This window comes from Hyperoodon ampullatus, assembly GCF_949752795.1.
Source record: "Hyperoodon ampullatus genome assembly, chromosome: 6".
NCBI lineage: Eukaryota > Metazoa > Chordata > Mammalia > Artiodactyla > Ziphiidae > Hyperoodon > Hyperoodon ampullatus.
In genome coordinates this window covers 113,565,077-113,578,284 of record NC_136919.1, presented here as the reverse complement: position 1 = coordinate 113,578,284, position 13,208 = coordinate 113,565,077, and the positions used below count along the sequence as shown (strand labels likewise).

Genomic DNA, 13,208 nt, shown 5'->3' with positions numbered 1-13,208 from the left:
AACCCGAAGCCGGGGGTCACCAGCCTCCCAGGGTTTGCCTTAAAGCCAAAGGAGCGGGCTGGCCCTCAGCCAACTGACCGCGCACGGGGCAACTTGGGGGTGTGTGTGTGTGCAGGACGAGGGCCTCGCAAGAGGCTTGTATAAACCCTCCCGCTCTGCAGCCTGCTCTGTGCCCTGGCAGCAGGACAGTGTGACGGCACAGCCCTGCTCTGATGGAGGCGGGGCCTCGGCCGCGACTGTCCGTTCAGTCCAGCTGGGAGGAGGCCCAGGGCCTCCCAAGGTACTTGTGTCCGGTGGCGGATTAGCTGCCGGAGCCCAGGCTGCGCCCACCTTTCTCCCTGCTGAGCAGAGGGCTCTGTCCCACCAGGTGGGTCCCCGGGGTTGGGGGCTGCAGGGTGGGAAGGGCGCCCCCTGCAGAGGGCCAGCAGCACTACGGGCTCCTTCCGTTCCAGGTGCCCAAGAGCTGGACCATGAGGTTGGCCGTGGCAGCCCTGCTCCTGGGCCTCACGATGGTGGTCACTGGAGACGAGGGGGACAAGGACCCGTGCGTGTATGAGGCCCTGCCTGACAACGACGCTGTCCTCTGCAAGTAAGGCTGGGCGGCCCCCCTACCCCAGAGGGCAGAGGGAGGAGGGCTCCGGGAACCGAGGGCCACTGCCTCACAAGGCGGCCTCTGTAGACAGGCAGAGCATGAGTCAGCTCTGGGGCCACCTGGCTGGAGGACAGCATCCAGGAAAGGACTTTGAGACAGGCCCGGGCCGTCCGTCCAGAGGGCGGTTCTTCCAGGGTCAGGAGGGCACACGGTTCTGGCCGGCTCCCCCTGGGGCCTCCAAACCGGAGGGGCCCTGTGGGGCTGGCCTCACCCTCCCTGCTGGGAGCCCAAGAGAGACCATCCTTGCCTACAGCCTTGAAGGCTCCTTCCCCCCAACAAAGTGGCATTTTAAAGAAAAGTGGCATTTGACACACGGTGTGTGATGGGACCCTCCCTGTGAGAGGTGGTTGTTTGCTTTTCTCTAACAAGGCCCCTGGAGTGTCAGGGTAGGCAGGAGTGTGGCCACTGGACGTCGTTCAAAGGAGAGGCTGGGCGTGGGAGGCTGGCTGTGTCCCTTCCAACGGTGCAAGCTTCCCCCCCCTCTGCGTCGGAGGTCAGCTCTCTCCTCACCCGCTGTGGGTCAGAAAGGCCAGTCTTCATTGTCCTGGAGTCATGGGCCATCCTGAGGGCTGCCCAGGCCACATTGCTGCCAACACCCTCTGCCAGCCTGGTGGCCGAGGACACTGGCATCCCACTGAGGCCATCAGAAGTGAGAGCGGGTCAAGGACTATCACTTCTTACGCTGTCTCCTTGAGTACATTTGAATTCTTACAGACACGACTTTTAGAAAGAAAAATGTTTTCCCTTAAAAAAAAGTTAGATAGGGCTTCCCTGGTGGCGCAGTGGTTGAGAGTCCGCCTGCCGATGCAGGGGACGCGGGTTCGTGCCCCGGTCCGGGAGGATCCCACATGCCGCGGAGCGGCTGGGCCCGTGAGCCATGGCCGCTGAGCCTGCGCGTCCGGAGCCTGTGCTCCGCAACGGGAGAGGCCGCAGTGGTGAGAGGCCCGCGTACCGCAAAAAAAAAAAAAAAAAAAAAAAAAAAAAAAAAAAAGTTAGATAGTTGAATTCCCCTCCCCCCCCCAAAAAATAGACACTGATTTTGTTCCTATCAATACATCTTTTAACTCTGGTGAAGCAGTCCTGGGTGCAGTTTTGCGTGGGGCAGGAGGGAACGGCTGCCCCTGCCATGTGGGCACCAATGCTCTGGGTGCTCTGCTGAGTGGGACCATCCCAGGGGCGGACAGACCTTTCCCTCTGGCAGGCAAGTCAAGCCCCGCAAGGTGGGGATGACAGCAGGCCCGGGGCAAGGCCAGGCCGGGCTATGATCACAGCCCCATACAGAGCATCTGTGTAAGTTCACTGTGGAACACGTAGAACATGTCACATGTGTACGGTCCCTGGAGGAGACCAGCTTGCACCCCAGCTGCCCCAGGCTCAGCCCTGCAGACATCCACACACTGGCACCCTGGTGGCCTGTGGCACATGCGGAGCTCTGGGGTGCCTGGTACATGCCAGGAATTCTGCTGGTGATTTAAAATCTTTCACTTACTTCATTGTTAACATAACCCACCAAGTAGGTGTTATCATCCCCATTTTGCAGATGAGGAATCCCCAGAGATTAAATAACTTGCCCACAGTGCTCACACACCTGACAAGTGGCAGAGCTAGGATTCAACCCCCCTCGTGTGACTACACTCATGCTCTTTCCCCACCCACCTTTAGCTGCTCACCTTCCTCCAGGGCCCAGAGCATCTCAAGTAAAGGGGAGCTCTCTTAGTCTATCTGCGCTGCTATAACACAATGCCACAGACTGGGTGGCTTATAAAGAACAAAAAATTATTTCCCAGCACTCTGGAGGTTGAGAAGTCCAAGATCAAGGTACCAGCAGATTCTGTGTCTGGTGAGAACCTGCTTCCTGACTTATAGACGGCCATCTTCTTGCTGTTTCCCACAGAGTGGAAGGGGTGAGAGAGCTCTCTGGGGACTCTTTTAAAAGGGTGCTAATCCCATTCATGAGGGTTCCACCCTCATGACCTAAGCACCTCCCAATGGCCCCACTTCCTAATTCCATCTCACTGGGGGCTGGGATTTCAACATAACAATTTTTCAGTCCATTGCAGGAGTCATTCTCAGGACTTCTTAGAAGACACCAGCAGATCCCCAGTTTGAGAAACATGGACTTACAGCACTAAGCCTGCATGCTAGGACAATGGCTTTTGATTGTAAATCATCATTGCACAAGGGAGGCTTTTGTTTGTAAAAGATCATCACTGAATGAGAACACATCAAGGACATATCAGACCCCAGAGGAGAGATCAGTATGCTGGAGCCCCCTCCCCAAGAGCCCTGCTCAGCTCAGGCTTCTGACTTCATCAAGAGACTCCCCCCCGGAAAAGCACCTCCTCTCACGGGTATTGTTAGAGTCTAATAGGGAATTCTTGAAGTTAGGACTCAATACCTAAAGATATTAATCTATAAGGGAGGAATTTTTTGTGCTGTGACAAGCAGTGGGGAAACATTGTTAAGAGAAAAGTTCTTCCAGAATAATACCTGACCCCCTCCTGAGAAAGCCAGACTAGACTGACAAAAACTCTGAGAGTCAGAACCCTAGGCTCGGCCTCAGAAGTGAAAGAACCATAGTCGTCCAACCCGGACCCAATGGGTGAATCTACTCAACACCCCTCTCCCTGCTGCCTCCGCACTGGTGGCCTCAGTGGACTCTCCCAGGGACCAGGACCTGCCTCCCAAAGCCCTCTCTTCTGTGCTGAAAAGCTTCCCCCTTCAGAGGGAACACCTTTATGTCAAGGCGGGGCCTGCCTTTCTTTCACTTCACCCCATGCTTCCTAGTTTTGCCCCCAGGCACTGCATAGAACAAATCTAGTCTCTCTTCCTCTGGAGGGTCCTTCAGCTGTTTGGACACAGAGGTCATGCCCCCCGCCTTCACCCGCTGCTCTTTCTTCTCTGGGTATCCACCTCCCATCCTTCAGTTCCTCCTTAGGGGCTTTGTTCTGGGCCCCCGCCTTCGAGAAGAGTCAGTTGGAGACAGACCCACACTGAGAACCACGCAGCAGAGGGTGGGGTGCCCCCCGAGCCCCCAGGCGCCTCTGTGAAGGCTGCCTTCCCTCCATGGGCCTTTTGGTCTCCCTCGCTTTTGGGCAGCTGGGATTCGGAGCCTTTTTCATACCTGATCTGGTTCTTACAATGCTGAAGGGACTTCTGTGACCATCCAGTCACAGGGAAGTGCAGACAAGACTATGCAGCCCTTCTCTATTGCCTACAGCACAGTACCCCAAACCTAGCAGCAGCACACGTTTATCGCCTCGGTTTCTCTGCGCATGGCCCAGCTGGGCACCTCCGGCCCAGGCTCTCAGGAGGCTGAAGTCCAGCTGTTGGCTGGGGCTGCAGTCTCATCTGAAGGATGTGACTTGCAGGCAACATGTGGGCTTCCATCCCTGGGCAGGCAGCGCTCCGTGGGTATGACGGGGGCCTGGGGGGACAGACCTCACTCCTGGTCCCCTGGCATGTACCCTATCAAGGCACTCTCTGGGGCTTTAGGCCCACTCACCAAACGTCAACTTGGTGATTTTGCTTAACTGTTTTAACATTTGTAGCAGTTCTACTGAGATAAAAAGAGGAGGCACTTTTGTTCCCTGGGGAAGGCCCCTCTGGTCCTCAGTCTCCCTCCTCCCCACCCCTTGCCTCTCCCAGTTCCGGGCTGTGGGCTGAATCTCCATCTCTCTGCCAGTAGAGGGTCCCCTCTCTCAGCCTTTGATCTCGACAGCTACAGTGGCAGGGAGTTGTGGCAAAAACAAACCAAAAAGTCCTTAAAATGCTGCCGCGATGAGAAATGAAAACCCATCCTCTAAAACTTCTTTAAGAGCTATTAAAACTATGCCATTGGAAAGGCACTACTGTAAACTTGCAAGGAGTTAAAGTGGCTTCAGTGAATAGTCCTGCTTCAAGGGGCCTGAGTCCTGGCCTTCGGGGTGCCGGTCTGAGGAAGCATCCTGTGTCTGCCAGGTCTGCAGACTCAGGCTACCTCTGCCCAAGGCAGGACCTCAGGAAGCACTGGAAGGGGTGGGGTGGTGGGAGGGGGAATGAGGGACTCTCCAGCAGGAGGTGATCCCTGTACTTCTGCCGGGTCCTGACCTCGGGAGGTCCCCTCCAGATCTACTCTCCCAGTGACATTCTCAGGGGTCCCCTTCAGGCATCACCCCCAGCAGGAAACGTGGCCAGCTCCGGGTGACCACTGGCCACCGTGGAGCTGGCCTGCCATGCTGGGCTTTTGGAAAGGCTGAGTGAATCATCTTAACCAAATGACCCCGGGCCTTGGTGATAAAGAGTGACAGTAGGATAGGGAACAAGGGCAAGCAAAAAACAAAACAAAGTTGACACAGAGATGTTTTTCCTGTATCTATTTGCAAGCCTGGCTTCCATCCCTGAGTTTCAAATACAAGTGAGCTCTTACGTCTACCCCTGGTGAAGGTGTGGGATCAGCCTGCACGGCAAGCCCAGTTCTCAGGGCACTTGTGCAGTTCAGGGCTTCTCAGGGAGAAAGTAGATAAATGGATGCACACCACAGACTTAGTGACTAGATGTTTTACCCCCGGAGAGATATTTGCTTTTTTTTTTTTTTTTTTTTTTTTCCGTACGCGGGCCTCTCACTGTTGTGGCCTCTCCCGTTGCGGAGCACAGGCTCCAGACACGCAGGGTCAGCGGCCATGGCTCACGGGCCCAGCCGCTCCGCAGCATGTGGGATCTTCCCGGACCGGGACACGAACCCATGTCCCCTGCATCGGCAGGCGGACTCTCAACCACTGCGCCACCAGGGAAGCCCGAGATATTTGCATTTTGAAAGCACAATGAATGGCAGATTGAGAGCATAGGGTAGGGGCAATGCATCACCCAAAGAAGTGGGTTATTTAATTACTGGTGAGATTTGCAGGTATGGAGAGGATCTTGATTATTTAGGGGCCGGAGAAGTCTGTGCCCATGAAGAAGCCTGTGCTAACTTGCTAAACCTTTCTTTATGTAATAAGAACATTCCAGAAAAGCAATGTGAATATATTGTTCTTATACGCCCAGTCCTACTTTAAAGACACTGACCAGGTTTGCCTCTGGATGTATATATTTTTTGAGAAGTAAACACTGACAGTAATGAATACTTTCTGACCCCTGATGACCTGCCAGGCTCTGTTGTAAACACGAATGACCATTTTACTCCTCTTACCGACCCTACAAATAGGTATTATTAGTGTCCCCATTTTACAGGTAGAGAAACTGAGGCACAAGTGGTCAAGTAACTCTTAGGCTACACAGGTCAGACTGAAGCCTTACGCACCCCGGGCTCCCCTAAGATCCTGAGATGAGCCAACCACCTCCCTCTCTCCATAGGGGCCTTAAGGTTTTCTACCCAGAGTTGGGGAACCTCAGCTGCATGGTTGTTCCGGAATGCAACAACTACAGACAGAAGATCACCTACTGGACCGAGCCGATCGTCAAGTTCCCTGAGGCCTTGGACGTGAGTGAGCCAGCCTGGCTGGATGGGAGTGTCATGGGTCTCGGCTTCCCTCTGGGTTTGCTCATCTGGGCGACATGAAGCCACGTGCAGAACCAGCTGGGTTTGCTTTGGTGGTACCAGATGGCCGTTGCCATAAGCATGTGCCTTCTTTAGAGCAGCCCCGCCGCCTTGAAGGAGGTTGGGGTGGGTAGGAGGGCTGCGGGCGGGAGCTTTGGTGGGGCTCAGGGGCCGCTCCGCCGGGGCCTCTCCCTCTCCTGGGCCCCTGAGCCTGGCTCCTCAGTCAATGTGGCGACCAGCCAGGGTGTACTTTGGAGTCGGCAGAGAGAAGGAGGAGAGAGGGGCCTGTGGGGAGTTGTTTCTCAAGGTGCAGAGTGGCTGGGCTTTCAGACTGACCTGGATGGGGAGGGACCTGGTTCGTAACAGGCAGCACCTCTCACGTAGGCTAAACAAGCAGAGGTCAGTGCCCTTGACTCTTGGGCATCGCAATATGACACTCGCTCAGAAGTTTGCCCCGAGTTGTAGGAAATAAAAAATAGAAACATTTTAAGAATTGTAAATAACTATTCCTTTTGCTGCAAAATGATTGGTACCATCCTGTTCTGGAAGCTTCCCTTGGCTTGGCAATGTGGTAAACCTGGGGAAGGGCGCTGGGGATTGGGAAATGGGGCTGCAGCTGCTGGGGAAGCAGTTCCAGCGTCCTGGTCAATGTTTCTTTCTTCCTTGACTCTAGGCTGAGCCCCCAAAGTGTCAGGGGTGGAGGGTGACCCTTGCTTTGTCTGCGTGTTTTAGTCAGAGGTGCCAGTGTCAGCCTAGGCACAAGGACTGTGATGTGTCCAGGACTCGGGCCACGAATGCGTGGAGACAGAAGGATCATGGTCGGGATGTGACCACATGCACTCTGCGGCCAGCCTTCTGGTCCCCTCTGTTCATCGTGGCAGGGAGAGTCCACAGAGGGCTCCTCCCTTCTGTCGGCCCAGCCTGGGGGCTGTCAACACAGGTATAACTAGATAACAGGTTCTAGGGTGGGGAGCTGCACAGACTACTAGGAAGCAGAAGGGAAGATTTTTCTTTCTTTCTTTCTTTCTTTTTTTTTTTTTCCTCTGGCAGCACCTCAGGGCTTGCAGGATCTTGTTTCTCCGACCAGGGATCAAACCCGGGGCCCCAGCAGTGAGAGTGCTGAGTCCTAACCTCTGGACTGCCAGGGAATTCCCGAGATTTTTCTTTCTTTAACTGCCGTTCACTATCAGGGAACAGATAAGTGGTGATATGTCTCAAGTTATGAGGCTGAGAACATGAAGCTTTGACAGGCTGTTGTGTGTGTAACCGTGACAAACATCCTTTCCTCTGGGAGGCTAAGCCAGCAAGTCACGAAGAGGCCTTCTGGGTGTCCTCTCCCTCAATCCTCCTGAGCCTAGCACACATGCACACGCATGCACATGCACGTGCACACATGCTCACGTCAGCCCTCCCCACCGGAAACCCTTGGGCTGGGTCACACCCCTGGACAGGCAGGACAAGCAGAGGAAACGTAAGCCTCGGTCATTGTAACTCAGGACAGGAGCAGGGAAGGAGCCTAATCCTCTAGGGAAGAGTATAATGCTCTCCCATGGGACAAGACTGTCGCCTTCACCCTTAATTCACTTGTTCTTAAGGAGTGAAGAGTTTGGACCAAACACTTTCACAGTCCAGGGACTGTCCCAAGAGGGAGTCTAAGCCAAGAGCTCCATCCCATGTGATATTGCTACAGATGTCCACTAGATGGCAGTGTCGACTTTCCTGAGTACCTGGTGCCCCTAGGAGGGACAAGTTTAAAGCCAGTTTGGGAAGCTTTTGCATTTGATCCAGTCTAGTTGGTACTGATTGTCCTGGGGTACGGACACAAAACGCAGAGAAGATATCACCCCCTCCAGATCCTGAAATCTCCTATCCTGTCTCCGCTCAGAGGCGGGGCAGGGAAGAAAACCTGGAGATTTATGAAGGATGCAGAGCTGAGGTTAAGAAATCCAAGGAAGGCAGAGATTTCACAAAGGATGGCTTGGTCAGAGTGGTGGAAAGAAAGAAAGAAAAAGTAGTATTCTACTGCTATAGAACTAAAGTTTATGGACATTTGCGCTTTGAGAAGGCAGGTTCCGCTAAAGTATCAAAAGCTTCCATTTATCATGTGGTACTTACTTTATGTTGGAGACTATTCATGTGTCGTTTCATTTAAAGTGCTCATCAAGTTAAGTATTTCTTTAGTCAAGACTGTCAGTAGCAAGTGACAAAAATCAACTCCAACTGGCTTGTGCCAAAAAAGAGGGAAGGTATTACTGGTTCACAAACTGAAAACTCCAGGGAATACTTCAGGCATGGCTGGATCCAGGTGCTCAAACAACATCACCAGGAATCTATCTGTCCCTTTTCTCTGCTTTCTTCTGTGCTTGTTTTTTATGTAAGTAGACTCTTTCCTTGTGGTGCCAAAGATGACCTCATCATCTTCAGAGTTATGTTTTACTAGTTTATTAACCCACTGGCAATAGATTGACTCCATCCAACCATTAAAGGTCCCAAGACTTGTCCTGTTTGGATTACATGACCATCCCTGACCCAAACAGTGATGCTGGGCAGCCCCACTTAATCTACAAGGGCTGAGAGCAGAAGAGGATGGTTCCCCCAAAGGAGAATCAAGGTGCAGGTTATCAGAAGGGGGAAAGGATGTTGGGTAGGAAAAACAAGAGAAGGTGCAGGGTCCCTCAAAAGTGGGGGTGGGGGAGCCTGAGTCCTTAGTAACAGAGAAGAAAATGAAGGCATTTCCTCTGGGCCAGGGCCTGATGGAAAAAGCAAGAGATTGGTGACTGGCTATGTGGGGACAGTGCCTTGCTTCAAAGGGGATTAAAGCAGTGCCACCAAAGCAGCAGCTGCCAGTGGACATGCTCAGGGAGCCCCCCCACCAAACAAGCCCCGAAGCCCTGGAAGGACCCAGAGGTCAAGGGACAGCATCTCTGTGCCCAGCAGGGGTCTTCCTGCCTGCACACCATTGCTCAGGCCACTTCCCCAGACTTGGACCCTGTACTCTGGGACACCCTGCCCCTACCAAGATGCTTCCTCCTCCAAGAAGCCTTCCCTGACTGCCTCCCTCCGGGTCCCACCCCCATCTCGGTAAGGTCTCTTCTTTCTCCAAGCGTTTTTCCCCTACCCTCCAAACCCAGTGTTTACTTGCCTCCGTCTTGTATTGCTTATTCATATCTCCAATAGCGTCAACCAGTTTATAAGCTCTAGGAAAGCAAGACCATGTGTTGTATTTCTTTGAACCACCCACAGTCCCTACCAGCATCGCAGACCCCGTGTTGGCTGACTGGGTGGCCAGGTGGCCGAATGAATGAATGAAGGAGTGCCTGAACGGCAGGTGGACGGACGCCTTCTGGAGGGGGAGCTCTGAGGTGTGTGAGCCCAGTGGTTTGCACTTTAAGCTGCCGGGTGTCCTGGCGCCTCTGCAGAACGCCGGGTCAGCACTAGTCTCTCCTCCGCCAGGGTGGATGGGGTCTGGGGTGGGTAGGAGGAAGCAGGGAGAGAAGAGGAAGTCAGGTGGGCTCCCGAGAAGGCAAAGTAGTGCAGGAAAATGTGGATGGTCCTGGTGTCAACAGCCGCTGAGGGCTGAGAGAGGTGCTGAGGTAAGAAGAAGCTTTTCTCCCCTGGTGCTGCAGCAAACATTAAGGGGCAAACATCTCAAAACACACCCCTTCTCAAGCCAGTGAAGACTGAAAGGCCCCCGAGAAGCTTCTCGACTGGGGCTTATTCTTCACCTTGAATTTAACCCACTGGAATCCTTTTGAAGGGAAGAAATTGCTGTTACGTGGGGAACATGCATTGCATTAGAAGGAAGGAACACAGACCACAGCTGTCCTTCCTGTCCTTTCTGACTGTCCTTTCCAGTCAGACTCAGCTCAGCCCTATTCTCCTCCCCAGAAAGCTGGTGACCCTGAGTGTCCTCCTCCCGGGCTGGGCAGGCACGTCCCCACGTCACCTTGGGCCTGCAGCATCTGTGTGGCTGCCTTTTGGGGACCACCTCCCTGCCCTTGTCGGCCCAAAGTAGAGACACAAGTTTGGGCACAAATCTTATAGAGCCCTGGAAATCTGGAGACGTCCACGTGTGGTAGAATCACAGACACTCCTCTATGAAAGAGACCTCGGAGCTCCCCGACCCATCTCCCATCCTTCTTTTCATGCACAGAGCAGAAAAATGGGAGCTGCTGCCGTCATGAAGTAGTTAGCAGAGGCAGGACACAGGGTGCCGACACGCGGGGTAGTTCTGGTCAGAGCAGCCCCTGATGGGTGAGGCAGGCCCACCCGGCTCGTTCAGGAAAAGATGCCGAGGGCTTCCCTGGTGGCGCAGTGGTTGAGAGTCTGCCTGCCGATGCAGGGGACATGGGTTCGTGCCCCGGTCCGGGAGGATCCCACATGCTGCGGAGCGGCTGGGCCCGTGAGCCATGGCTGCTGAGCCTGTGCGTCCGGATCCTGTGCTCCACAACGGGAGAGGCCACAACAGTGAGAGGCCCGCGTACCGCAAAAAAAAAAAGAAAGAAAGAAAAGATGCCGAGAGGGAGCGTGCACGCGTGCGGGGGCAGCTAAGTGCATTTGCTCCTGGGACAGCCGCCGGCACGCAATTTGGTGCTGGGGATATGAAATGACTCACTAACAAATACTGATGGAACACACAGGCACCTTCTTAGGGCTGGAGATTCAAAGATAAAGGGCACCGTCACGGAGCTCCCAAGTCTAAGGTGGGGAGACAGACAGGTGGACGGATAGCAGGGACGTGGTGGTGTCAGTGCTTCAGGACAGGAACCTCAGGTACCACGAGGGCCGGGAGCGGCCTCCAGGAGGGGGTGACCCCCAGCTGACCTGTGCTGGTGACTAGGCAGGGGATAGACAGGGGAGCAGGTTGGCCAGGTGTGAGATGAGCCTCCAGAGAGGGCAGGACCACGCTCTGAGGGGCCACAGTTGCTGCTTCGTGGGTCCTGGTGTGGAGTCTGAATTTTACTGTGAAGCCAGACTGAGGAGGGGGCGTCACCGTTCGATTTTTAGGCTGGTGGATGTGATCGGATTAGCAATTCAGGAAGGTCACTTGGGTAGGTCACTGAGGTGCAGGTGGGAGGATGGAAGAAAGGTGAGGCTGGAGTCCGGGAGAGCGCCTGCTGAAACAGAAGGGCTATGGCGTGGACCGGGGCCTGAGCTTGAGGGTGTGAAGGAGGTCGAATCCATGGAGCTTGGTGACTGTGGAGGAACGGGGATTGCAGGGAAGAAGAGAGTTGGGATGACCCTTGGGCTTATGCAACAGGCAGGTGGGTGGCTAAGGGTTAAGCTGGGCCTGTAATTCATCCACTGAAACAAGACTTTTTTTTTTTTTTTGCGATACGCGGGCCTCTCACTGTTGTGGCCTCTCCCGTTGCGGAGCACAGGCTCCGGACGCGCAGGCTCAGCGGCCATGGCTCCCGGGCCCAGCCGCTCCGCGGCATGTGGGATCTTCCCGGACCGGGACACGAACCCGTGTCCCCTGCATCGACAGGCGGACTCTCAACCACTGTGCCACCAGGGAAGCCCCACAAGACGTTTTTGAGAGTGAATGGGGAGGTGCTGTTCATGATCAGGACGAAGGGTGTGACTGGGCACTCTCCCTAATGCTGGTGCTGTCCCCACGCAAGGGACACAGGAGAAGGCCTGGATCTACAGGGACCATGGGCAGCGGCAGCAGCTTTGCATCACTGAATCTGAGGCCCCTACGTGCACCCAATACGCGGATCAACAGTCTGATGCTGGGAAGAAAAGGCAGGGCTGGAGGCCCAGCTTTGGCATCCAGGGGTGGCGGGCTGGGGGGAGGTAGATTCTTCAAGGTAGCCAGGCTCCTTGGGGAGAAGATATGGAGCGGCCAGAATCGGCCATCCCACAGAGGTCAGGTCAGAGAGGCAAGGGAGAGGCTGCTTCAAGGCCGGGCTGGGGAAGAGCCGTCCGATTTGCCAAATTCCCTGGCGCTGCTCTGGAGCAATGGGGAGAGGAGTTTCAGGACAGTGGGCCTGGGAAAAAGGTGAAGTCAGGACAGGGTAAGGAGTTCACTGGCAGCGGTTCACCAACGTAATAGTGAGGCTTTAGGGAAGACCTGATGAGGTGTAACTGTAACCCAGTGCCTGGCAGTGGGCAGGAGCATAATAAACGGTATAGGTTGTCATATGATAAGAGGCTGCTTTGTAGCCTGAAGGGCAAGAGACACAGGAGAAGGGTTTGGGCTTCTGGAGGCTCTGGAAGGAGCCAGTGTGGTGGTAGCAGAGAGGGGGGCTGACAGGTGGAGCCAGGCCTGGGCAGGCAGGTGAAGAGAGCACCCCGCACCCAGGCAAGGACGCATGCGTGGAAGAGAGCCTGCTCCCGTGTCATTTTAACCTTCCTCCTCAGTCAAAGGCCGCTAAAATCACCCAGCTGTGTCCCACTCCAGCCCAGGCCACTCCACCATCTGTTATGGGGGCACCTCCAGCCACAACAGGACCAGGTAGAAGAGGAGCGATGCTTACCACCACCTCTAGCCTTTGCAGTCCGATTTTGAGGCCGTAGAGAAACGTCCCACGCAGGATTTCACACGATCCTCCTAGCAACATTGGGAGCCAGGCAAAGTAGGGATTATCCCCACAACTACAGGATGGGGGACGCTGCCCAAGGTCAAGGACACGCTCACCAAAGCTGGGGAGTGGAACAACCAGCCCTAGATGGCAGGTTTCCTGCCTTCCAGTTTTGCTGTTCTTTCACCTTCGAAATGTTCCCTCTCAAATTACCCCAACTCCTGGAGAACTGGCCCTGATGTCCAGACTTGGGGTGTCATGCGTGTATCCATTCCCTGGAGCAGATCCTGTCCCTCTACCGGACACTGTCATAGGAGCCAGGGACACACACAAAAACAAATCCTCACCCTGCCCACAAAGGGCGTCTCGTAATGGTGAGAATGCGAGTCGCTGTCACTGTTAAGAGGATGACGGGAGAAGCGCTTGTGTGGCTAATGTTTTGCTCCCGGGTGCCTTCGTTAGGGAGCTTCCTGGCCTTGATGTTCAGTTCCAGTCCTCTGTATCCCCCGCC

General features: G+C 54.7%; 1 protein-coding gene across 1 annotated transcript in view; it reads left to right on the top strand.

The window, feature by feature from the left end:
* Window positions 1-470: 470 nt before the first annotated feature.
* Window positions 471-13,208, top strand: part of PEBP4 (phosphatidylethanolamine binding protein 4) — a gene marked incomplete at both ends in the record, with an annotated part of 209,922 nt that continues 197,184 nt past the window's right edge. The window contains 2 exon segments of the mRNA XM_079706748.1: window positions 471-589; window positions 5,987-6,113. Coding sequence (XP_079562874.1) covers window positions 471-589; window positions 5,987-6,113 — 246 coding nt within the window.